The sequence below is a fragment of the Ammodytes marinus genome (assembly GCF_949987685.1).
Source record: "Ammodytes marinus genome assembly, chromosome: 13".
NCBI classification, from domain to species: Eukaryota; Metazoa; Chordata; class Actinopteri; order Uranoscopiformes; family Ammodytidae; genus Ammodytes; species Ammodytes marinus.
This window is the reverse complement of record NC_137217.1, coordinates 15,860,881-15,887,215: the sequence shown is the minus strand read 5'-3', so window position 1 is coordinate 15,887,215 and position 26,335 is coordinate 15,860,881. Positions and strand designations below refer to the sequence as shown.

Below are 26,335 nucleotides of genomic sequence, written 5' to 3'. Positions count from 1 at the left end.
AAGGGACACAAAAGTAAAATGATTAGGCTTATACAAGACATAGGCCGACATACAAAATCCTGATAGTTTGATATTTGTAAAGATCAAATAGGCCTATTCATTGTGTGTGACTTTTTGGTTGTTGCTATGGGGCAATGTCAAATTTCCTCCTTCTACATTATTGCATGTTAAGCTGATGTGCTTTGCAGTGAATGAAGAATCTTCAGTGAAGATGTTCAAGGTTTTAATCTGAATTAATCAGTTTAAAAAAGTGACCCATGTTATCCCAGTGCCCTTCATGTGAATTGAGTAGCTCTCAGATCAGTTTTTTTATTGTTTGTTTTTTAAGGACATTTGAGAAAACTATAGGACCTATTTGAATAAATAAACCGAGACATTTGCTGAGCATTTACAAACTTTGATTGGTCTTCAACACACGCCCCTTGGTGACGTCAATAGTAAGCGACTGTCTCTGGTTTGTGTATCGGCTGCTGGGCTAACAGCTGCGCCAATTGTGTTTTTGTTTTGTTTTGCTCTCCCATGTGCAGTTATCATGAGGTAAGACACAGAACAGCGTCCGCTCTCTCATCATGTCTGCTCTGCTGTCGGCTGCCTGCTCCACCTCACACGATGCTAAAGCATTAGCTCAGTGCTAGCTCCGTTGCAAGATCAGCACCTAATGTATGCGGAATGCGCAACCATTGCGAATGTGGTGCAGACGAAAATGCGCATCGATGCGACAGAATAAGAAAGTCAGCTAGACTGAGAAAAACGAACACAGCTTTTCGAAAATGCTCGACAGTTTTAAGCAGTGTTGTGTTTTGTTGTTGTTTTACAGCTCTGGAGGTGATTTGCTGCCTGGATGATGCATCGATCTGTCCAACAGCTCAACGTGTAGATGACTCTCCTAGCCTGCTCATGGTGTTTTGACACAGTGTAGGCTACACATGTTTTCAGTAACAGATCAGTATAAATGAAAATGATAGAAATGGATGTAAGTGGTTGTAGCTAACCATACAAGTATGTGGACTTCATTGTCTAATCAGGCAGTATGATTGTGTCTGTCACTAAGCTGCAGAAATGACTCAATTTCTTTGAAGAATTGTTTTAGAAACAGTATTGAAATATTCTGTCATTCATTATTTCCTTAGAAATCACCCCCATAGTATGTATTGCAGCTGTGTCCAAAGCAGGTTCCCCACTAGCTGATACATAATGCTGAGTTGTAATGTCTTTAGCTGTGGGTCAACTTCTACCTTGAGCTTATGTTAATGGAGCAGCAACTGCCAGTGTCAGAATTGGCCGGCCAGTCAGTTCTGCTGTAAATCAGGTCTGACCCCATGACTGAGTACTACGAGGAGGGGGGGCTGCTGTACGAGCAATCACCTCCCATGCACATCAAAGTGGAGTCTCCGGAGGGACCCTTTGGAGGGGAAGCCTCCGAAAATGGCTTCCCCAGGGAGGATGAAGACTCGGAGGGCAGCTGTGACCAGAGCAGTGGATTACCTGGGGGGCTCCCCTTCAACGTGGTAGTGGTGCATCCGAACATCATGGCGCCAGGCATGTCCTCAGACGACCTCATGTCCATCGAACAAAGTAAGCATGGATGTGATTGAACCCAAAAGTGATTGAGTATCTCCTGGTTTATTTGTACATTCCTGAAGAGAATATGGGAACTCCTTGATAGGAACAGTGGTGAACATGAGCACAGCCAGGCTATGCATTTATTCATGTAATGTATGGGAACTATTTTTTGTCTTACTGAGAGAACAATTAGCTCCAGTATTACCCTTCAAGGAAGAATTAAGTAAAATTGAGATAGATGTAAATACCCCATGCCTTGACACAATATACACTAGCTAAGCACAGTGACAATAAGACCCTGGTGTAGCTCATTTCTCTTCCTCCCACAGTATATTTTTAGCTTCTCTTTAAATGTTTCCTTTCCCTTTTGGGCTTTCCTCACTTTTCTCTCTACAGACAGAGCTATGTCAGCTGCGCTGGCCGCTGGTGGAGCAGGAAAAAGAAAGAGTCGTTTCAGTGGGGCAGAGCTGGAAGTGTTGGTGGCAGAAGTCACTCGGTGTGAGGGAGAGCTCTTTGGCCCTGCGGGTAGGCTCCGACGGCGGGAGAGAGAGCGCATCTGGGCAGGAATCCTAGAGCGAGTCAACTCTGTGTCCAGGGTCCCGCGTACCCTTCGAGAGGTGAAGAAGCGCTGGGATGACCTGAAGAGACGCAACGGAGGGAGGCTGGCCGATGCTCGCCACCGCACCTGCTACATGCCATCCAGCAGAGGGGCCTCCATGCTCGGCCGTCCTTCCCAGTCAAGCCCCCGGCTTCAGCACAGCAGGCATAAGCAAAGCAACAGACCCAAACCCAGTTTCCCATGCTTTCCTGACTCTGATACAGGTAAAGTGGCCTGATTACCTAGGGGAGAGTGGCCTAAGTTGTGCCACCCCTTGTTTCTAGAAAACCATAGAAGAAGTTGGAAATGTGACCACATATTTAAGAAGAGCCATCCATTTAACTCATCCTGTAAAGAAGGGAGAAACATGGAATAATATATAAGCACATTTAAGCTCAAAAAACAGTTTTTTGCCTTTCAAAGTAAAATTTCCATGATCAAGGTTTTTTGATTATTGTGTCTGAACAATTATAAACACCTTTGAAAACATTTGACACATGTTTTAGTGCTTTAGTATGCTACACTTTGTGTCTATATAGTTAGCACAATGTCAGCCCTAAACTGCTGCATCATGCTTATTACCGAAAATTCTGGGGTTGGGGTGATTTGTGCCAGAGGGCCTGGGGTGAGTTATAAGTAAGTAAGTAAGTAAAATGTATTTATAAAAGCACATTTATAACAGTTTGCACTGTCCAAAGTGCTGAACATAGTGCATTCAGTAGGTAAAAAATGAAGGTAAAATAACAATAACCAAAATAAAAGACATAAAGCCCGTACATTCATATATAAACAAAGATAGTAGTGCAGAGGTAAGATAGTTAATGGGGAGGAAAAACCAGGGTGTACAGATGGGTTTTGAGCCTTGATTTAAAGGCAGAAATGGAGGGGGAATCGCATATGCCAGGTGGCAGTTGGTTCTACAAGGGCGGAGCAGCTAGTGCAAAGTACATTTCTGAGAGTTGTGCCATTGGCATGGCTGCATACGCTGGTCACCAAAAGAAAGTGATTGTCTACGGTAGCTCAGAAGAGAGTGACATCTCCATTCCACTTAACGACACCACTGATGAGAGTTCAGATGGCCAGAAAAATGATGATGGTGACTTTGTCATTGTGAGCTTTTGCAGGTAAAACCATTAGATCTGCTAGGCCTTGTTTAAGAAAATTGTCTAGAATCTTTGTAAAATATTTACTTTAAATACACCTTAAATAAGTGATTGTCTGATGGATTTGCCTTGCATTACAGTTTATGAGATATATATATCAATGGCACAATTTACCCCATGGTATTCTCTCCAACGACACAACTTACACCACACCGGGGGCAAGTTGTGCCACAAGACAACTTTTTTTCCGAAAGCTATAATTCTTCAACAGTTTATTCCAGATCCAAAGTTTTTATTGCCAGAGATGCACAACACCCTGAAATATATGAACATATTTGAGTTGGAGACTTTGCTGTCAAGGCCTCACTTTAAAGTCACTTTGGGTAAAAAGTGGCACAACTTTGGCCACTCTCCCCTACTGTTTTTTTCTTTTTAGATTTTAAAGATGCAAATATCTACTCTCGCCCACTTACCACCACTGTTTTGCAGGTGTAGGTGTGGAAGGATCCGAGAGAGATTGTTTGGAGAAAGATGAAGACAATGCTGAGTGTGAGAGAGACATGGGAGATCCGGAGTGTGAACCAGTAGAGAACAGCATGGAGGACAAATTAGGACTAGGACTGGGTCTGGGAATAGGACCACCGCCTCCATCGGAACGATGGCTCCCTCCTTCCCCTCTCTACAGTGCTCCTTTCCTTAACGGCAGCCCTCAACCCAGCAGTCCTCAGCCATCACTTGGAGCACATCAGGGTCCTCTCGAAGCCCCTCCGCGCAGCTCCTGGCTTGAAGATGAACTACGAGGGTTAGGAGAAGCGGCAATTCAACTGGGAAATCGGGTAGAAAAGAGCCTGCATGAGTTTGGGGATGGTTTCAGACAGGACATGAGAACACTTGTCGCTTCGCAAGAGCTATTAGCAGTCAGTTTACAGCAAAACAATGTCCTGTTGCAAAGGCTGCTAGGGGTGCTTGAAGCCCAGCAACAACCACAGCCACAGCAACATTGTGTACCACAAGCACACCAATCACAAACATCTCAACAGCACTTACAGCCACAGCCAGCTCTGCAGCAACTACAGCACTTAGAACCACAGCAGCAGCAGCAGCAGCAACAACAACAACAGCTGTTTGAAGCAACACTGCAAACACAACTACAACATCAGCCGCAGCCACATGTGATACAACAACAGTCACAACAGCCACTAGTCACTGCCCCATCGTCCCCTGACCCACACAGCACTTTTTCATCTGATCCACCTACAGATAAAAATGGAAGTTTGCAGAGGCCACGGCGAGGAAGAGCGGTTGATCACAGGCGCAGAAGGCGGCGCTGAAGATAAAGTACTTAGAAACTGAATGTGCACATCAATCATGCATATTTCGTGTTTCAAAATGTGACAAGAGATTATGCTCTTTTTCTACTGAAAAGATTTCTGTCGAAAAATAAAAGAAGTAACTTGGAGTTTTACGTCCCTCTCCCCGAATCAGTTATCTATCTCACACTTTGTATTCAGAGAGGACTGAAGTGGGAAAGCAAATTAGACTCATGAGATAATAGGGTGGCCTTAACATCTGCTTTGTTCCACATGCATACATATTAAGTGCTTAAAGAATTCAAGACAAAAAGTTGCTTTGTCGAGTGAAGACTTCACTCATTAGACTTTCAATACCCAGACAACAACATGCTGTAGGTGCTGATGTTTAACATGCATGTTACTGTACATGCATTACAGAGCTGCAAAGTTTATGATGCTCTTACTAGTGCAGCACTGTCTCAATTGATACATTAACTACATTTTCATTGAGTACTTGTAATCTGCAGTTGTAACCATATAGTCTAGTTAAACAGCTATTGTAATTACCTGCTAATGTATGCTTGTGTGTTTATTAACAGATTTATGGTACATACTTTTCCAGCTTTGGTTGGTCAATAAAGTTAGACTGTTCTGTTCAGTGTGTTTTGAGACAAAAAAAAACTATGGTATGATATTTCCAACAGCCTTGAGACATGAACATCACATAGGCTTCATGTGTTTCTGGTGGAATTTAAAGCATACATAAGTATGTAGGGGCTATTTATTATAATCTTGCATGCAGAATGAGGGATGTGTTTGTAGATAGTTGCAGATAAAAAGCATATGGCCATCATTGATGTAGTTTTGCACAAGCTATTTTGAGAACTACTGTTCCGATAAAATGTAACTAACTTTAATAAAAATCAGAGATGGACTACAAATAAATCCAGATAATCTTGTGGATTTGTCACATCGAATGTTAACCGCTTGTGGTTAATTTGAAAATTGTATTTAATTATTTATTGTGTGAAGAAAGTGTTTGGTGCATAGAAGAACAAAAACACAACCGCAGTAGAAAGGGAGCAATTCCATGATTTAAGTAATGACGAAAAGCTGATTTTCATTGATACATTCTATTTTGAAAGTTTGGACCGGAAACCCCATTCTCTGTTCAGGCTGGCTAGCATCACTAGCATGGTCCTTGTGTGTTTCTGGACAAGGGGGTGTGGGTGCATGGGGGGAAAATGGCCGCCGTAGACCCATCGGTGTCTCCAAAGCAGCAGAATTCCCCTGCGGAGGAGCTGGAAACATCTGGGGGGAAAACCGACGTGTTGGAGTCGGGATGCAGCTTAACACAGACAGGTGAAACGATACCTATTAAAACCCAGATGAGCCCCGACAATGAGCGGGCCCCCAATGTTGTCAGAGACGGTGGTTGTATTGCCAGCCATTCTGAGGTTAGTGCCGAGTCCGGTGCTGGTGCCGACAAAACGACATTTAAATCACCGGACCAAGCAGTATCGACTGAAAAAATGACGGAGACTCCTGGCAGCGACAAGCGGGAGTACGAGTGGTCCGAAACCGAAGACGACGACAAAGAGGCTAAAACGCAAACGAAGGAAAATTCAAAGTGTGGTAAGCTAACGTTGTTTAATGCATTTTACTGTTAGCTTTAGCCTTCAGCTAACCTGGTCTGTAGCTCTTCACGCCGCCTCAGTAGGATACACACTGTGAACCCTGCCAGCCAACGTTCATAACCATAACAATATCTGTCTAGCGTCCTGCATTTTACAGTGTAATCTGCTCTTGAGATCCACAGATGTGTTAGGTGCGTCTACTTTGCTGAATTAACAACATATATAGGTTGCTAACTGTTTATTTCTTGTTTGCTGAGTGAATTGTTATGTGCTTTTCTCTTCCAGACATCAGTGATGTCATAAGCAGTGCCAAAGAGGTGCCGCAGGTCACCAGTGTTGACACTAATATAGCAGCAGTTGATGCAAAAGATTTTTCTGAGGAAGACCCCTCATTCTCAACCTCCCGTTCCAATGAGAAGAGGGCAGAGGGAGAGCAACTGGCTGAGGAGCCGGTGGGAGACGTTGACGGGACACAGAACACGTTGGTGGACCAAGAAGAGGGGGTAGAGAGAGGTGAGGCCGCCGATCCTTCAGCTAAGATTAAAAAGTGTCGCTTGGTGTGCAAGGAGTGCGGGAAGAGGTTCGCCCGCCGCGAGATGTTCAACCTCCACCGGCACTTTCATGCACACGAGGACGAGCTCACGCCCCTCACCTGCAAGGAATGCGGCCTTACCTTCCAGCACCGCAGCAGCCTCATCAAACACAGGAACGAACATAAGGAGAAGGAGGAGCTACTTGTTACTCCAAAGAAGGAGAGGGAGACGATGGGGAAGGGTCGTTTTCAATGTGCCGAATGTAAGAGTATCTTCTCTATGGCGGATGATCTGAGGGACCACAACTGCTGCAATACAGTCGAAAAGCCTTTCCACTGCCCCCTGTGCCGCCAAGAGTTCCAGTTTAAGGTGTCCATCACGAAGCATATGATGAGCCATTCCATTGAGAACACCCATTCATGCCAAGAGTGCAGTCAGACATTCCCACACGCTACGGCCCTACGCCTTCACCAGCGATCTCACTCCGCCCTGAAGCCCTACGAATGTCCTGAGTGCGGCTTGGTGTTCAAACACTACTCCTTCATGGAAGACCACCGTCGCAAGCACACAAAGAACACCCGCTCTCACCTGTGCAATATCTGCGGTAAGTCCTTCAAGTACAGCAGCCTCCTCCATCAGCATCAGTATCTGCACACGGGCCAGAAGCCCTTCCGTTGCCTCGAATGTGGTAAACAATTTGCCTTTGCCCAGAACATGAAGGCACACTGCCGCCAGCATAGACTGCGCCAAACCAAGTCCGCCGCTGTGCAGCCCAGCAAGCAGGCCCCTGTGTCCATACCGGAGACTGTTAGAGGGCCGGGAAAAGAGAACACATACCAGATTGAGGAGCCCAAACGCACATTCAGCTGCCCCCTTTGTCCCCAGACCTACCAGGTGCCAGCTAGCCTGAGAGCCCACATGCTTATTCACGAGGCCGAGTACGAGAAGCTGGAGAGAACACCCAGACCCCCAAGTGAGAATGACAAGTTCTGGGAAAAAGGACACAACTGTCCCCACTGCCCGTGTATTTATCGTGATGAATACAGTTTAAATCTACATATAAAAAGTGTCCACAAGTCTGCAGCACAACCTTTAGAAAATGTATCCGCCCCACCTAGTAATAAACAATTTATTCCGTTAAGCCGTGAAAGTGCGCAGGGGAAATGTAGAAGCGATGGCACGAGTAGTATTAAGTCGTACAAATGTTCTGAGTGTGGAAAAACTTTCCGCCACCGCTCCGTGTTAGAGCTGCACATGCGCATACATTCCAAGGGCAAGCCTTACCAGTGCAATGAGTGTGGCAAGACCTTTAGATTCAGTAGCTACTTACAGCAACATCTCATCATCCACACGGGCAAGAAGCCGTACAAATGTTCCGACTGTGGGAAGGAGTTTGCCTTCCTGCAGAATATGAGATCGCATCAAAAGCTGCACCAGGAGAAACCGTTTCGCTGCACCAGCTGCCGCAAAGGCTACAGCGACGAGACCCAGCTGCAGCACCACATGCTAACACACAATGGGGACAAACCTCATAAGTGTCACCTGTGCGACAAGACCTTTGGATTGGCCTATCTGCTCCGCGATCACATGAACACACACACCGGCGAGAGACCCCATCGCTGTGAGGAGTGTCACAAAACCTTTTCCTGGTTTAGCAGTCTGCTAGTCCACCAAAAGATCCATGCTCGCAGGCGCTCGAGTTACAGCCAGTATACTTATTCCCCCATAGGTGCTAGGATGAGAGGCAGGGGGAACAGAGGGAGGAGAGGGGGGAGGCTAACCGGGGGCTGGTCTAGATCACTAGGAAGTTCAGGGATGGTTAGCTCTCAGCCGTCTCCGTACATAGGCTCTGCTCTCAGAGATGCAGAGTTGCAAAGGAGGGCAGTTCAGACACAGTCTGCCATGCTGTCGTCCCACGTGGATTTACAAGGCACACAGAAGAAGGAACCCTGGCTGCCTGAACTACAACCTCAACCGGTGCAGTGGAAGGTGGACGGCGGTGAGGTAAAGCCTGTCCCATCATCACAGCAGCCACACGCAGCTCCACAGCAGCACCATCAGAAAAGTCCCGTCTGGGCAGATAGCCTTGCAAAAACTCAGTCAGGCCCCACTGCTCACAGTTCAGAGTCGGCACACATGAGAGATAGTGCAGCTTCTAGTGTCAGCTCCCTACTGCCAGCTGTTCCAAAAAAATCAAGCCCATCAGCAGCAGTGAGCGAGATGGAGCAGCACAGGCAACCGAAGCCTGTTACATGGAGTAGCACACTTACATCCACGACGCTAGCTTCCTCTAGCTCTTTGCAACTTGATTTTTCCGTTCCATCTTTTGTAGATGGGGCACTGTGGAGTATTAGACCCCCACTGCTAGCTAATTCACAGAGTAGGCCCAGTCAAGAGCTTCAGCCGCCAAGATGGTCAGTTGCCCCAATGTCGATGCAAAAAGAGCCCTCCACGCTTCCTAAGAAAGAGGACAGTAGAGTGTGGGACATGAATAATCCTCAAGTTATTCCTTCGACTGTTAGCCAGCCAGAGAATCCATGGAACAGTTGTGATCTGCAAAATCAGTGGGCTTCAGGCTTAGCAGGTGCATCCACCTCAGCTCAATTAGACCAAAGCAGTGTTATGTCAATTTCAACTCCTGTTTCTCACGGGGTAGGTAGCACCCTGTGGGATTTACAGACGCCACCAGGGATTCCAAAGACTATAACCTCCCCAGAGACATTAATCAATAGTCAAGAGTTTCAGCTGCAGCAGAAGCAGGTGTCATCCGGCTGGACCAACGTACAGAGTCCGGCGTCACAACAGAATGTTCCCATCTCCATTCAATACGAGCCTCATTGTTTTGGCCAGGGGATGGGAGCACCAGTATGGGGCTTCCAGAGTCATCCCGTGGGTCCTCAAACGCTGCTCCCTGGACAACTCAAACCAGGGAACGGACAGGAGCTGCAGCAACAACCAATGGTAACAGGCACTCAAATAATAATAAATCCGCCGTCTCCTTTTTTCTCATCTCCACTTGCTCCGCTCCCTCCTCTCGCTTTGCCTGGCCCCCCTCACCCTCTTCACTCTGTCGCTGTTGGTGCACTTTCAAGATCTCCACACCCAAATCTCTTTTTTACACCACAGGCAGTCATGAGCGAGAGGTCCCACATACCACAGACCCTGGCCCTACCTCAGCTTGTCCACCGGACAGAGCCTCACAAACTTGGAGCCCGGTTGCCTTTTGCCCCAGAACGGCTTCTCCAGTGCATGATATGTGGATGCTCTCTTCCCCGGGAGTTGGATCTACAAATGCATTACTTGCAACATGCACAAGGAGAGATTTGAGATTTCTACACTAGCAAAAAGATTTAGTTGTGTTTTTGTTATAATGTTCTAACCATTATGCGGAACCTCATGTACTTTGATGTACACGTTCCACTAATTTAGTTTCACCTTCTTAAATGCATTTCAATTATCCAAATACTTAACTGGCTTAAACGACCTCTGAAGGTAGTGCAGATTAATGAGGCTCTTCTGTCTACATTTAATTTATTGCCAATGACATTTAGATTTAGAAAATGTTTAGTACTTTTATAATTATGTTCATATGTCCTGAACTGTGTTTCTTCATGTACAGTATACTGTGTGCCTTTTTATGAGTACAGTCTGCATGTCTGCTGTCTTAGAATTTTAGGCCTAGTTTGTGCTAAAGGTAGACTCAACAACGTGGCCTCACCCTCAAAACACAGAGCAACTATTTCTGAGATACTGTTACAAATATAAGGGTTTTTTCTTTTAGTGGAGGGTGGCGGGGCGGGTTGTTGGGCTCAAACATGACATGTCAGAACATACAATGGAAAGCTGACACATTACATTACAATTAGGAAGCATGTGCATTCACAGGGCCATCGGCTGGGTCCAGATATGTCATCAGTAAAGTTCACAACGTTATACATGTTGGCAAAGCAATAGTATCTGTAAACAAAATGTGACGTTTACATTTGCAGGATACTTTCACATTAAGAGTTTTCTGTGAATGTAACTCTTGAGTGATAATTTGAAACGTGTAGAATATTGTCAAATATAGAATTTTGTAAAAAGAAAAAAACTTAGATTTATCTGATGTTTCTCATTAATATTGGTTTTACATTGGCAGGACAAACATGAATCTGTTGATGTAAAATAGATGTTTAACTCAAGTTGGTCTAGTTAAATTCAGCAAATTTCTGGCAATGTGATTCTGGGAGGCAAAAATTGAGGAGTGCCATGTAATGTGTACCAGAATGACTATTTCAGATTGGAATGTTTACTTGTTTACAAAATTAAGACCACTTTTGAGAACAATTCAATACATTTTTTGTGAATCCTGAATGATTTAATTCCATTAATTTAGACTGCTCTGTTATGATAATAGGCATTCGAGTAGCTTTGGTGGCCAAATAAGTGACTGAAAATCTTCATTGTTACTGTAAAATAACCCCCAAGAACCATTTAAAAATAAAATAAAAAACTTTTCGTTTGCGTCTTAATATTGATCGTCTTGACCTTCAAAACCATGTGCCCTTCTACCTCTATCTACTGTTTAAGAATGGAAAACGATAGAATTAAATTGTCCCATGATGTATACATATTGGATTAAATAAAACTTGCTTTTGATCATAATGTTGTGTTGTGCTGTACTTGTACTTGTATAGGAAAACCTCATTTGGGGCTTTGAATTTTGTGTTGGAAATTTAAGCAGTATCCTGCAATGCACTGTGGGTGATATCCGAAGAAGAAGAAGAAGAACCCACTTCCGCCGAAGAATGCGCAGCTACACAGCGCAGGTCTATGGTGTGTATAAGGTCCATGGTATAACCCACAACCAAAAGTGCACTACAACTAGTTGTGCTGCTCATCATCATTAGCATTGCTATAAAACATTTGTTTTAAACATGACTAAATGCTGCACTGGTGTGTGGTAACGGACTAGATTAGCGCACTCGTTCCCTTCAATTAGTCCTTCTTACTTTGCTGTGCAACTGCGGTTAAGACAAACACATTTTAAAGCGTTGTTAAGCTAACGAGCATTAGCTACAGTAAGCTAGCACAACCAACCAAACTGAACCACGCCAAGATGGACGAGGCTGCGGCGACCAGAGAGGACGAAGCTGCAAAGAAACCCCGCAATGCAGACACACCATCTGAAATCAACGTCGGTCTTTCGGCAGAGGACAGCGCTGATAGTAAGTATTCCGTGGCCGTCATTTAAAGGTTATTTTAACTGTCATGTACAGCATTGACTAAGGCGTGGTGAGTTCCTGTACCCAACCCTCAGCTCGATTACACGAAATACTGATTTATCGCAAATGCTTAACGCTTATAGCAATAGCATACCTTTGCTTTACCTTGCATTGTAGCATATTATGCAGACGAAGCCTTTTTGCAATTTCATATTTGCTTGTGCAGTAGGCCTACTGTTTGTTGAACAAACCCAGCAACAGTCCAGGACAAAGCTGATACTCAACCATGTGGACATTGATCTAAACATGATTCCTACAGATCCCTAAAGAATTAAAAGGCATTGAATAAATTAATCTAAGAATGAGACCTCCGTTTTTTGGTGATTAAAATGTCTGTAATCGATTAATTCAAAAGTCTTAAAAGACAGGTTTTATCAATCAATTTTTCTGACGTTGTACATTTTGTAAAGTAATAGCCTATACAAATGCCATGATCCCACATCAATCAGCATTTTTTGGGGATTTTTAGTTGTGGATTTAACTAACTTAAAAAAACATATTTTGCAGTATACAGGTATCATAACTTGGTCCCTAACCCAAAGTAATTGATGCTGTTTTTGTTCAGTTTTGGTTACTTTGTCTTTGGTCTTTAATTTTTTATTCAGTCTTTGTATTTAATCAAACTTGCCTTAAGCTGTAGGAACCCTGTAAAAGAAATTCATCAATTGTGATATATTCTTAATTTATAGATATTTGGAATTAGATAAATTCCAGCACAGGGCTGTTCTGACATCACTTTGCAAGAGATGTAGTTCAGTGGTAGAGGATATACTTTGCATGTATGAGGTCACAGGTTAATTTTGTCTTACTCAATTCTATTTGCTACATTAATAAGCTGCCTAGAAAAACAGTATTATTGATCCAGATCTTGACAGAGACAAGCAGAAATGACCTGTACAAGTGTACCTATAAACATATGTGTGTTATTTGTAAGTGCTTGACCATGTTTAACTACGGACAGGGAAACTATGCCCAAATAGGCTCATGTTTTTCCGAGATTAAAGGGATAGTTCAGTATTTTTGAAGTGGGGTTGTATTAGGTACTTATGCATAGTTAGTCTGTTACCTTATGGAGATGGCGGTCAGCGCAGTCATTTCAAGGAGTTTGTTGGAGAGGTCCTTGTAGCAGAAGTCAGCCTTGTACTGTTGCAGTCAGAGGGGACCACCAGGAACTTTTTTTTTCGCCAAATATATAAATCCTTACATAAAAAATAAATGTATAAGTAATTGTACCATATTCCCATCGTGCCATATTTATGATTTTTTTTCACTGCTGATTTGCGGCCTGATACCCTGCACTGCACGGGCCAGAATTGGCGTAATGATACATGGCCTTTAAGCACTTGAAAAAAGTTCAAAAATTTCTCAATAGCTCTCATCGAATGGTCGCAATATTATATAGGCTATAGTGTGCTGTAATAAATGAATAGAGTGCACTGTTTGAAATTTAGACAAAGAGTCTAACCTGCCGATACCAATTTTGGTCGATCAGAGTATTTTTCCGTGGCTTATTTCAGATTTTAAAAACCATGGATGGACTCACACCAAAAGCTTCAAATACGTCTCATGGCGCTGCTCTCTGCAGCCGAGGTTCCAGACGCCCTTCGTAGCAAGTGTACATTGAAAATGCATGACTGGCTGGCGGCTGCCACTAACGTTCATTAAGCTTTTGGTGTGAGCGCAGGGTTACAAGTATTGCAAATGACAAGCTTTCTGTCCTCTTTTTTTTCACCGCATATAATTCGTAAAAAACGGAAGACATGCTGCCAGTGACTGGTGCGTTGCGGGGCTGTGAAGCACTACCTTCCTGTTCCTTTCTGCTTCAAAATAAATGTCACCTCACGTTTGGCCAGTGAAATGCTTTTAACGTGAAGCCGCAGCCGTAGGAAATGTTCTGTTGGCATATGCAGTCATTTAACTGTTCGCTATAATGTTGTATAATGTAGAAAGCCCAGGCATTACATGTGGTGACAAGAGTTTATTAGCCGGCATAAAGCCCGTCTCTTGCAGATGCCATCTTATGGTTATAGGGCTGCACTCAGCATCAGTTAGGGCCTTCATTTGGGTCGAGGATCGGCCTGTGACTTCACGGACTGTAGTCGGATCTTCCGGCTCAGTGCAGGTGAAATTCTTTTTGGTCTACCACTTTACTTTTTTGTCCCATAACCCTCAGAATCCCTTAAGAAATGTACAATGACAATTGCACTTTTGATCAGATGATGAACAGCCTGTATGAGTTTAAATTCAGTTTTCAAGAAATTGCTTAATTTTTTTTTGTCTCTTGCTACTGATGGCATTTTTAAGCTCTACTTACATTGCAAAATGCAAATACTTTGCAATTTTCCCCCGGTCTTTAGATTTTGTTCAGGAGTGTGCAAGACTGACTTCTGCTATAGTGACGTCTGGCCCATACCCCTTCAAATTATTGCGCTGAACGCCATCTCAATTAGGTAACAGACTTACTATGCATAAGCACCTCATACAACCCCATTTCAAAAATACTGAACTACCGTTTAAGTACATCACCATTAGACTTGAGTTCTGATTGGTCATGGTGCCTTTTTAAATAAGGTTGTGTGACTTTACTTATTTTCTTTAATAAAAAAGTGGTAAACATGGACAAGCCACATATGTTTTAGAAGTGTGTGTGTGTGTGTTATTTTAGTACATTGACATTTTTAACAAAAGATTGAACTGGGGGAGTTATGTATGTTTGTCCTTGGCCTGGCAATACAACAAAGCATTCTGTTGTTGAAAAGAGAACAATAAGGAGTTGTGTGGGATCTATTTTTGTGGTCAGGCAATGCAATGGACAACAAACTGCTTGCACTCCAAGCATAGTGTGTCAAAAAAGGTCAAATGCCACTTAAAGGCAGCTTTGGAGTATATCTTGAATGCTGTCACATACTCTTCTACTAAATGAGGGACATTTGATTGAAAGTGATAGAAGTATCAGGTTTGAAGTGAGGAAAATCAATGTTTTTCTTTCACAACCCTATGGCACAGTACCACAATCTATTGCAATGCAGCGCTATGTTAACATTTGTTTATTTAAAAACGCAACACGTTCTGCAGTTATCCTATAAAATAACCAAATACTTGATCCTCAATGCACAGAAATGTGATAGCACAATTTATTTTTAATTTTTATGGGCAGTGATACCGATACAATTATAGAACCAAATTTTGATAATTTAATTCGGAAACCTGTTTGTGAATTCACATTTAAAATAGAGACCTGATTTGCATGTGTTTGTCATTTGTGCCTTTTTTCTGTCTTTCTTTCTCTGGAATCAGGAGTGGCTTTGACCTCCTATTTTCCCCTTTCTATTTTAGGGGTCGGGGTTTTCTACTGTCGGGATTGTGGAGAAGCCTTCAGAGAGGAAACGGCCTTCTTGGAGCATGGGCATCAGCACCCGCCAGAAAGCGTGTATTTAGACAACCAGTTGGATGGTTTACATGAAGCTGAAAAGGACATTGAAACGGATAATTTCTGTAATTTATGTTCACTCTCATTTGTTGAACCCAGTGAGTTCCACTTTCACATGGAGAATAACCATGGTCAAACCTCCCAACAGGAGACTGGTGTTCAAATAAGTTCTGGGATAACAAAGCAGCAAACCTACGAATGTCCAGAATGTGGGAAATGTTATGGTGTGTTTGGACACTTTCTCAACCATCAGCGCTCACACAAACAAGCCTCCAAATCAGTTTTTCATGACCTTGAACAATTGAAAAAGAAGTCATTTCAGTGCGAGACTTGTGGGAGGAATTATTCTCGAGCTTCAGCTCTTGATGCACACCGTCGTTGCCATGAGGAAAAGTTAATTAAGTCACAAAACAGGAGATCTGGAGATGTATTTCACACTGAGGAGTCAACAGTTGAAGCCAAGCCCAGTGAAAACCAGGCAGATGATACACCTGAAAAACTTTTTGAGTGTTCATGCGGTAAAGCTTTTACTGCCCTGATGCGCCTTAAAACTCATCAACGATTTAGTCGCAAAAGTGAATGCTCTCCAGAAAAAATGAAAGAAAAACAACCAAAGAAAATAAGCAACGAGTTGTACTGTAGTGAGTGTAATAAGGCTTTCAATGGACATATTGCCCTCTTCAATCATCAGCGATGGCATGCTAATCACTCGAATGATTCAGCGAAAAGGTTCACATGTGAGGAATGTGGAAAAGAATTTATGACTCTAACATTCTACTACAGGCATCAGCGCATGGCACACAGTAATGAGGCCCCAGCAAAGTCGTTTCTTCATCAAGTGTGTCAGCTACAGAAGAAGGCGTTTGAATGTAAAGATTGTGGGCTGAAGTTCTCCAGGGCTTCAGCGCTTAACTCCCATCAGCTTCAACACACGGACATTTTTAAAGAAACTGAGAAGGAGACCCAGATGTGTACCTCTCTGCTACCTCAACAAAATACTTTGGAAAGTGAAAGGAAAGAGACAGAACAGGAACAAGTGGAATCAGAGACTGTGCTTCCGGACAGTTTGGCGGAAGAAGATTTGCACGTCAATGACACTGATGAAGACATGGACAGTTATGAACTTGGGGACTTTAATGTACTGGTGATTAGTGCAAGTGAATCTGAGGATGAGTCCAGCCAAGACCTGAATCCTGATCTTGAGCTGCTGTGTGAATCCGATCAGGAAGTAAGAGACGACGGAGACACCGAAGTTTCACTCAGTAGTTTTGTTTTAAAACCAGAGATGGATTTGAAAATCGTACAAATTGACTATGGGCAAGCTGAGGTGCAGTGTGCACCGATAGCAGAGACGGAATCCGAGAATGTAACGACTGAGGCGAGATTTGATTGTCCAGACTGTTACCGTTGGTTTACTAGTGCTTCATCACTGCGCGTTCACAGAATGTGGCATGGCCTTCGTAAGAGAAGACATCACACACAAGGTCAGTCAGTGGCAGTTCACACATGTGACACATGTGGCCATGAAGCCAGCAGCTATGCAGCACACTACAGTCACATACAACAACACAAGACTCAAAACACAAACAATTATGAACTGTACCAGGCAGAAGAACTAGAGAAGGGAAATCTGACATGCAATGAGTGTGGTAAATGCTTCTCACATTTGTCAGCTTTAGTCTCTCATCAGTTACATCATCCCAAAAGAAAGCTGCTCCAATGCCCAGATTGCATGATGTCTTACTCACATGAAGCTAGCTTGTTTAACCATATGAAAAACTGCTCTGCACAAAAGAAAGAGAACATTTCAGTCACCAAGAAAGAGTACAATCCAACTAAAACCCTTCTAGGCCCAAAGATTTATCATTGTGAACAGTGTGGGAAGGGTTTTTGGTCCTTAGGAGCTTACTCCCACCACATGCAAAGTCAGACTCAGTGTTCAGATTTGAGGCTTAGAAAAGGTAATGTAGGATCTTTGAAATCTGTTAACGGACCCCCGCGCTCCAGTGTTAAGGTTGCATGTCCGGTGTGTGGTAGAAAGTTCCGTCACAAGGGCATTATGGCATTGCACATGCGAAAACATGAAAATGGAGATCACAAATGTGAACTGTGCAACAGGTCGTTCCGTCTTTTTTCAAGCCTCCTCAGACACCAGGTTGTGCATAGTGACCAGTTACTCCCACCGCCTATTAAATCTTTCCAGCATCAAGTTGAGCAGTTGAAAAAGAACACATACAGCTGTCCTGACTGTGGCAAGCTGTTCTCAAGGGCCAAAGCGCTTCAGTTCCACATGAAAAGCCATGGGTATGAGACTGGCCACTCGCCATCATCACCAAGTTCCAATGTAAAGCTGGCGGATCTCCAATGTGCAACATGCCATGCACATTTCAACAAAAAGGCCTCTTTGAGGGCTCATCAAAAACTTTGCATTAAAAGAGCAGTTGTTTTTAAGACAGATCCATCAGAAAATAATGATTTGCACAAGGTTAGTATGGATGTTATCACTCAGGAAAGCTCCAAGCAAATAACAGTTAATACTGTAGTGAAGAATGAAATGGACAGTGGGGAGCTAAAAATGGAAGATCAAACAGGTGTTGCCAACTTAGAAAACCAGAGTGATACCAATATGAAATACAAATGCAAAAAATGTGACAGAAGTTTTTCTGTGGTTGGAGCTTTGAATCTTCATAAGAGAATTCATGTGGATAGTTACAAATCTTTAGCAAAAGCAAAATTGTCTATAATGCGCAAGAAAGCTAAACAGGAAGAACCCAGTAAAGGACTATTCCACTGCTCAGAATGTGGGAGGAGATTCATGTCCAACTCCGCTCTGGGGGCCCATAAAAGATGGCACAAAGACGAGACATTTTCACCGTCCTTGCAAAAAGATGATGATTTGAAGTCTGTTTGCAGCAAGACAGACAGTGCAACTTTTCAGTGCCACAAATGTGGCAAACAGTTCTTTAACCATTGTGTTCTTCAGCGCCACCAGATGTTTAATCCTCAGTGTCAAACCAAAACTGAGCCAGAACCTAATTCAACAGAGAGTAGCGAAAGCAACAGCACACTGGAGCTGTCACGTCCTGAATGTAACAAAACAATTGCGCAAGGTTCACCTGTAGCTGCCGACTGTGAAAATGAGCAAGGTTACACTTTGGAAGCTGCAGATCATCAAGAACACAGACTTGATGGGGTCCCTGAACAGGTTGATGTCCACTTCAGCAAGAGTGGGTACATGTCATCAACACTGAAACCAAAAGCTCACCAGTGTCCAATTTGCTCTATGACCTTTGCAAAAGCAAGAGGTCTGCGGGCCCACAAATGGCAGGCCCACTTGAAAAGCACAAAAGGCAAAAATAAGGTTCCCTTTGGGACAAAAGCAAATTTAATTGACTCAAGCGGAGAAGTTAAAATTACAGAAGATTCATCAGCTGTAAATAATGCTATAATGACACTGAAAAATGGCCCTGTTTGTAAAGGAATGACAGAAATCATATTGGACACCCCATCTGGGAATTCTATCACATGCCTTGACTGTGGGATGCAGTGCAGTTCTGCTGGTGTCCTTCTAGACCATAAGAAAGTGTGCCCGGACGTAAAGCATGAGTCCAAAAAGGAGATCCAAACTCCTGAAGACACAGCTGAGGTTCCCCCACAACTTAGCAGTTTCTTTGAGCATACAGCCAAATGCCTTTTCAAGTGTGATAAGTGTGGGAAAGCTTTCCAAACAGAGGAACAATTAGGAACCCATAAGTCTAGGGCAAGGAGCCGACCTTACCACTGTGCCCTGTGCTGTCACGGCTTTTGGACAGAGAATCAGTTGCAACAACACCTTGCCTGGCATGATGAAGTCCGCTGTCGTCTACCGAACGAGGTCCGCTATAGGCTCAGCGCTGCTTTGGCCTCAAAGAATCTAAAACCCAACATTCCCTCTGCTGACACCGGAGGAAAGGCGTTTCCATCCTCTACACTGAACCCAGGCAGCCAGTCACAAAGTACCCATAAGTGCCAGCATTGTGGCAAAGCCTTCCTTTCACCAGCTGCGTTACAAAAACACGAAACTCAGCACTGCAACAATGACTCGTATCATTGCTCTTTTTGCCCCAGGACCTTCAGTGAAATACAGGACCTTATCGACCATCACCAGGAATGTATTGGTGATTACAAAAGCCAGAGGGATGCCCCTGCTGCTGTCTCCACAGGAGATGCCAATGGCCTTACTTGTCTTGAATGTGGAACTACTTTTTGTCAGGAAACTGATTTGCACCAGCACTATCTTGAACATGCCCGTGGAGTTTAAAAAACTAAACGAACTGAAAAGGACTACAATGAAGATACTATAGGTTGTGGATTTTTGTTGTGGAGGTTGCAAAACTACTTAAATGTTCGACCCTTTTCTTTTTTTAAACGTGCTTTCTTTATTTGTTTCTAAATAATTTAAACTACTTGGGTTATTCTCTATTTCTCAGGCTTTAATTTACACTGGATTAGTATAGTACAAATGTTAATGAATAACATTTGATGAACTGATGACTGTGAAGTCACAAATGTATAGTTAAGCCATTTGATTTGTCCCGCTTTTGGTAGACCTGTCGCGAATTTCAGTCAAACCTCGTTAATCTCTCTGCGAATCCCTGGCTGATGTATGGTAGTTCATGTGTAGATACAACAAGAAAAGACTTTAGAAACATTTATTCATGTTAATTTCTTTCTACTTACATTTACCAAATCAAAAAAAGGTGCATTGTGTAACTTTGGGTGTGTCTGGGAAGTGAACACTTTCTAAAGTATATTCTTATAATTTATTAAACAAACTTTCCTCACCCAATTTGAAGTTAGAAAGCAACCTGAAAATAACCGTTTCACTGTTGTTGTTTACATTAGCAGGGCCCACAGTTTGGTTTACAAACATATTTTATTTAGTCTTGTTTGGTTCCTGGTGCCTAAAAATAACTTTGTTTTGCTTTATTATCACATTAATCAATACTAAGAATAACATGTAGAGAACATATGTTTCGAAATCTAACGGCAGGCTCTGAAAATGTAAACCAATCCCCCTCCTCAGAAACTGCATAGTGTACCTTTTTAAAAAAAAAAGAAAAAAACACTACTTACTGCTAAGATTATGAAGACTTTGAAATAATCCTGCACGACAAATGCATACTGATTTTGCCAGTGTCATTTTTAAATAGCTGATTTTGTCTAAACTCATTTGCATATTTCAGAGAGAAGATCAAGATATGTGTAATTAAATAATGAGCACTGTCCGAAGAAAATGTCATGAAGTTGAACATTACAGCCTGTTGCTAACATAACAAGGTATTAATACATTTAGCATTCATTGATGTATAAGCGCCCATGTTTTTTCCCTTTACAGTGTTACATTTCTATATATGATGTCCATTTCTATAATAGCACCATGTCCATGTAGGATAGTTGGTAGTTTACTGCACCACTTATGTTGTGGGAAAAAGTATTTGTTCTGTATAAAAGATGTTACATTGCGATATTATTTTTTTCCTCTCTAGATGACCAATATACCTATTGACTACTTGATTCTGAAACCATTAAGAAAAAGTTCCCTAAAAAGTGAAAAATAAAGGCTTGATTTTTGTGAGAATTTATGGGTTTTGTGGTTAATTCAATCTGTTCTCAACAATCTGTCTGGTTATATCATTCTGGCTGTGTATTGGTTTTAAAAAAAAAAATTTAAGATCCGGGCATATTTATTACAGCATTATTACATTTAAAAATTAAGTGAAAACACTGGATATGTTTTTGTGATTTCATTTATCACTACAGTCTTGACATTGAAATTATTTGGCCAGTACACAGGGATGTAGAGCATAAAGTGTGCCACCAGAATAGTTAGACTTTTACAGTGTTAAATTGTAATCAAAGGAATCCATTTTAAACCTCAAAGTTAAAATTTGCCAATTTAAAGTTCTATTTACATATTCTTTTAAATTATGAATTAATATTAACATTTTAAGTTGTACATAATTTCATTTTATCATTTCTGTTCATCCCTTTCCTTTTAATATTTAAAATGTCCATATTATCACTTTAATTGGAAAAACACATTTTCTTGATTTTTAAAGATATGTAAGCTCATTTGCGGCCTATAAGTAAATACAATCCCACAGAGCAGCTGTTGCACCAGAATAATTTGAGCGGAACATTACAGGCTCCACAGATTGACAAGGCTGAAAACGTGCAAAACTCTTAAGATTGAAATTATTTGATGAATAGTTCTAACACTTAACTTAACGCTGTATTTGTAATTGCCGCCCATCTGTGATTGAAGAGAAGAGCCACACTTTAGGCTTGTAAGTTTCACCTGCTGTTAACATTGGTAACTTTACCTGTAATGACCAGGTCTTATCTGCCTGTTGTACTGTTACATTTTATTTGGTACATAATGGGAACTTTAATTCACTCATAATACCTGCTAGTTTATCTTTTATACTTATAATAACATGAGGAAAATATAGCACTGACCTGACACCAGTGTTACTTATGAAGTATCTAAACTACCTTTTTTTTCTTTTTTTTGCAGTCATACCATTCATCATTGCCTGTAAGGATTGTGGAGTGACATTTACAAACCGGGAAGTCTATGAGACTCATCTGCACCAGCATGCCCTTGAAGAAGGGGAGGAGGAGGAAGAAGCTGAGGCGGGAGTCGACTCAATGAAATACAGTGGCACTCAGAAGTTTTATACTTGCTCGGTCTGTGGGAAGATTTACTTATACCTGAATTCATTTGTGAAACACCAGATGCTGCATGAGAAACCGTCATCGACAACAAAGAGTGGCCAGAAGTTGAGAAAATACGAGTGTCCGGACTGTGGGATGTCATTCATCAGGCGAGTGCGGCTAATCAGTCACCTGAGAGTTCACAGGTCGAACGGATCACTTAAATCGAAACCTCCCAGATGTGATCAGTGTAACGAAGACTTCCCATCTGTAAGGGCCTTGATGGCTCACGTTGTTCTCCATAAACAGAAACCTTATTGGTGTTTAAGCTGCGCCGAAGGATTTGAAGATGAGGACTCGTTAGGTAAACACCTGAAGAGTCTCCATCTGAAGAAAGACACAGGAAACAGTAGCCGCAAAAGCCTCCATGATGAAGCTAAACCTTACCACTGCACGTTCTGTTGGAAAGGATTTTTCCATATTGGAAATCTGATAGCACACCGAAAAAATCATGTCCGAATTCAAGTTGGGGCCAATGGGAAGACGTGGCATCATGGGCTGAAGAGGACAGTTTGCATTTCAAAGAAGCGAATTATGAACAGGAAGAGACGAAATCCATCTATGTCTGAAAAGGATCTGGGAATGGACACAGACATGGACGAGCTGACAGGAGAGGAAGATGGTGTGGAGGAAATTGAAAGCCCCCATCCATTGGAAGATGCCGAGTGTGTGGATTGGGCAAACTGCGGAGAGCCTGGGCATAGCTCCGAACCTTCAGAGTCACCTGACTCGAGTGGCTCTGATCCAACCGATGAATCTGATCAGGAGCTGGACGAGATTATGTCCCAAGAGACAAATGTGCCCACAGAGCAAAAGGAGTGGGAGTGGGAATGTTGTGTATGTGATATGGGCTTTGACGAGGTGGCAAAGCTGCATTTGCATTATATAAAACATGCCACTGGGGAGCTGCCTATGTGATAGGACGATGTTAAGGGTTGAAGGTACATTCTGGTGCCTGTTTTGGCATCAATATTGACGCTCTTTGCAATTGATGCATCTTGGGACAGCTTCTTGACTTATTTTACAATACCGTTAAAGGAGCAAGCTTAGGCCTAGGAAACAAAGGGTTAATGAATTATTGTTAATGAATGAGCAAATGACTGTCTAGTATGCTTACAGATTTGAAACTCAAACTTTCAATCTGTTACACTACATTGAAAATTAAGAGTATCTACAACACATTAAGCCTCAACATGTAATGCCTGCATCATGCTTTGAGATGGTACTGCAGGTTTTTAAAGCCTATTTTTGATTCATGAATTAAGAGGACATTGTCAAGAACAAAAGGGTGAGAACTCCTCAGGAAAATGTCAAACTGTAAAACTACCTCCTGTCTACTTGTAAAACATAATAAAATTAAATGCATTCAAAAAAGTATTCAGAGTTGGTCTTTATGTGCAAGTGCAGGATGATTCATTTTAGATTGTTTTAAACAATGCATTGTATGCACAAAGAAGACATTTTTGTGGAGTATAACAACATTACTGTTTAAACTGAAGGGACATTTTGGGGACCAAAATCTGAATCCTTTTAAACTCAATTTGGTTTCAGATTGCTATTGGGAACTTTTTCTGTATGTTTGAACAACATTACTCATGCTGAGGGCTTCTTAAAATATTCACAAGTATACAATTTTTAATACGTTATGATTGTATTGTGTGTTATTTATACAGGTAATCTCTTGACACAGGAGTCTCATTTACACTGGAGACCTGTTCACAGCAGACTTGCTATATAAGCTAAATATATATATCAACACTGCAAATCACATGAAACATCCCAGACAATTTACATTAAACCCCCTTTATTTTCAGAAGAAAAAGCACATGATTATCGCCGTTTGAAAATGTTTACTGTTTTATAACTCAAGTTGTTTGTTTTAGCTTCACTTTAAGAAAAAAAGGTGGACATCTTAAATATTTATTTGTAATTGACAACAATAGTGAGTGCAGGATTCCCATGCATTATATAGCCCCTTCATATAAAAGTCATTACACTATGCTTCATCAGTTCAGCACAATCAGCAGTTTTAAATATTTAAGGGAGTTTTTACTGTAAGCAATGGGCAAGGTTACCCTAGGGCTATTTTACAGGGAGAACTAATGGAACTCAGGAGACTAATTTAATGCTGGAGCAGTTTCCAATTCTAACAGTTTCTACAGTACTGTATTTAGCAGGGGGTCCATATTGTAATCCCACAATGCTGTTTATAGTGCAGCATATAGTGTAGTGGACTTTTTCATGAACTTTTCATGAAGGTTTTTTAAAATATTTATGGTGAGTGCATCTCTGGGAAGAAGGTCCAACAACACATTCTGCAATGGCATCAACTGACTGACTTTTTTACTTTTCTGTTTTGCTCAGTTGTATCTCTGGGATGATTGTCCCAAAGAAATGAGGAAAAAGAGGTTATTTCACTTGATTGGCGAGACTTTCATTTGTATTAGTTATTTCTCTGCCGTTGCCAGGAGAGTCCTTTGCAGACTGGTGGTAAAAACCCTGAGGGTATTAGGCGTTGCTCTATCTTGTTACATCAGTCATATATTCTGCCACAGCAGACTAACAGGTTTTTAGTTTTAGTTTTAGTTAGGTTTTCAGTTCAGTTCTATGGTACATGAAGATTTAATTGAACTTGACTGAAACCTGGGTCAATGAGTTTTGAACAACACCCTAACATTCTGTAAATGTGTAGAAACGCAATGACGACTCCAACCAATGTCTTTTAGATCAGTTCTACAGCTCTGCCACAATCCAGCCTACACAGCTGCTTGAGAAGGTCCAGGAGATGCAGGTAGAGGCCTCCACAAGATCTTGGATTATTACCCGATGGACAGACCACCGCATTTGTGGCCAAGCATAGCTGAAGACTGTACTCGCACCTTTCCCCTTCAGCCTGTTTATCTAAGACTTCCAACACAACTCAGTCTGTTGTGGGAAATGCAAAAATAAGAAATTGCAGCCATATGTTGGGGTAGCAGCATCAGAGCTAGTGACAGAGAAACTGCACAAAGGGATAAGGAAAACTGATCCTGGGACTGATGTGGAGTCCCTAAACTTGGTTGTGGAGAGAAAGATGTTTTTGAAATAAACTGTTGAAGTTAATGGACAGTTACACACAGCCCCTTGCACCCTCAGACAGAGTGTTTTAGTGGAGTATACATAAGGTCATCCTTGCCATCAGCAATAACCATTTACCATGGTAAATGGTCCATGACTCCCTTCTGTTCGATGAGATCTATCATGACATATGGAGAAAATGGCAAAAAAAAAAATCCCCCTACTGGATCCATTGAATTTATGTTTAAATAACATTTGAGTAGTACGTTGTTAAGGGTTTATTGGTAAGAGAGTTTCGTGTGCTGTGTACATATTTGTAATTTTGGGCTGTAATAATAAACTTGACTTTAAGACATAGATATTACTAATCCGTTTATTGACTTTGGAAATGTATTAATTCTGAACAAGTTAATAACATAAATTATTATACAAGTGTGGACAGGCATAATACAGACATATTTAGAAACAATTACAAGCATAATAGAAAATAAACTAACACTTGGTTTACATTTTCGAAAAAGGGGCGAGAAGAAGAATAACGTATCTAATCTCAGCCCTTCTCCCTAAATCATTAATCCATAATTGATCATTAATCCGCTGCCTTATTGATAGCAATCTATACTTGAATTAATCTAACTTTCATCTTTATCTCTAGATTCAAATCATTACTAATATTCTTATCCCTAAAATAAAGTACATTTGTTATCAATAAAAAAATGTATTACCTACTTAATATTCATCTTAATCATATTGTCTACTTATCTTGTTTATATGGATATATTATCACATATTCATAATATATATAGCCTAATATATGCCTATGTTTTTACATATAATATATAATATTTGATTATGCATTCAAAATATAATACATATTGGCCTACATCTCTACATGTATTCTTAAATTGGTTCAAATAGGTTAATTATCCTGGTTGTGTGAGTGTGTAAACTGAACATGGACCTATAAAGAAAGAAACTGAACGCCTGAATGAGTGGAGGGCTTGATCTGAGAAAAACCACAATTCCCATGACCCCCCTGCAACCCAACCCCCTTGTCAGACGTGACGTCACGGTGTCTGCAGCTCCTCAGTGTTGGCTT

At 41.8% G+C, this 26,335-nt stretch overlaps 3 protein-coding genes across 4 annotated transcripts; all 3 read left to right on the top strand.

Moving 5' to 3' along the window:
* The first annotated feature begins 450 nt into the window (after nucleotides 1–450).
* LOC307260179 (uncharacterized protein) lies at nucleotides 451–5,539 on the top strand. The gene is made up of 4 exons (XM_080040338.1): nucleotides 451–537; nucleotides 818–1,575; nucleotides 1,960–2,385; nucleotides 3,754–5,539. Exons 2-4 carry the CDS (start codon nucleotides 1,320–1,322, stop codon nucleotides 4,593–4,595), a joined length of 1,524 nt encoding a protein of 507 aa, XP_079896464.1. The 5' UTR covers nucleotides 451–537; nucleotides 818–1,319; the 3' UTR covers nucleotides 4,596–5,539.
* Nucleotides 5,540–5,793: 254 nt separating this feature from the next.
* On the top strand, nucleotides 5,794–11,312 carry LOC307259602 (uncharacterized protein). The gene is made up of 2 exons (XM_080039544.1): nucleotides 5,794–6,191; nucleotides 6,479–11,312. Exons 1-2 carry the CDS (start codon nucleotides 5,801–5,803, stop codon nucleotides 10,051–10,053), a joined length of 3,966 nt encoding a protein of 1,321 aa, XP_079895670.1. The 5' UTR covers nucleotides 5,794–5,800; the 3' UTR covers nucleotides 10,054–11,312.
* Nucleotides 11,313–11,571: 259 nt separating this feature from the next.
* LOC307260157 (uncharacterized protein) lies at nucleotides 11,572–23,504 on the top strand. 2 transcript variants are annotated; one of them, XM_080040312.1, is made up of 2 exons: nucleotides 11,572–11,933; nucleotides 21,980–23,504. In XM_080040312.1, exons 1-2 carry the CDS (start codon nucleotides 11,825–11,827, stop codon nucleotides 23,095–23,097), a joined length of 1,227 nt encoding a protein of 408 aa, XP_079896438.1. In that variant the 5' UTR covers nucleotides 11,572–11,824; the 3' UTR covers nucleotides 23,098–23,504. The 2 variants fall into 2 exon arrangements, with proteins under 2 accessions (XP_079896438.1, XP_079896437.1); XM_080040311.1 differs by lacking the exon at nucleotides 21,980–23,504 and adding an exon at nucleotides 15,327–21,095.
* The last annotated feature ends 2,831 nt before the right edge of the window (nucleotides 23,505–26,335 follow it).

Coding starts and splice junctions, on each gene's coding strand:
- LOC307260179 (XM_080040338.1), top strand. CDS start 1,320: ATGACTGAGTACTACGAGGAGGGGGGGCTGCTGTACGAGCAATCACCT. Junction 1,576..1,959: donor CCTCATGTCCATCGAACAAA/GTAAGCATGGAT, acceptor TTCTCTCTACAG/ACAGAGCTATGTCAGCTGCG. Junction 2,386..3,753: donor CTTTCCTGACTCTGATACAG/GTAAAGTGGCCT, acceptor ACTGTTTTGCAG/GTGTAGGTGTGGAAGGATCC.
- LOC307259602 (XM_080039544.1), top strand. CDS start 5,801: ATGGCCGCCGTAGACCCATCGGTGTCTCCAAAGCAGCAGAATTCCCCT. Junction 6,192..6,478: donor GAAGGAAAATTCAAAGTGTG/GTAAGCTAACGT, acceptor TTTCTCTTCCAG/ACATCAGTGATGTCATAAGC.
- LOC307260157 (XM_080040311.1), top strand. CDS start 11,825: ATGGACGAGGCTGCGGCGACCAGAGAGGACGAAGCTGCAAAGAAACCC. Junction 11,934..15,326: donor GGCAGAGGACAGCGCTGATA/GTAAGTATTCCG, acceptor TTTCTATTTTAG/GGGTCGGGGTTTTCTACTGT.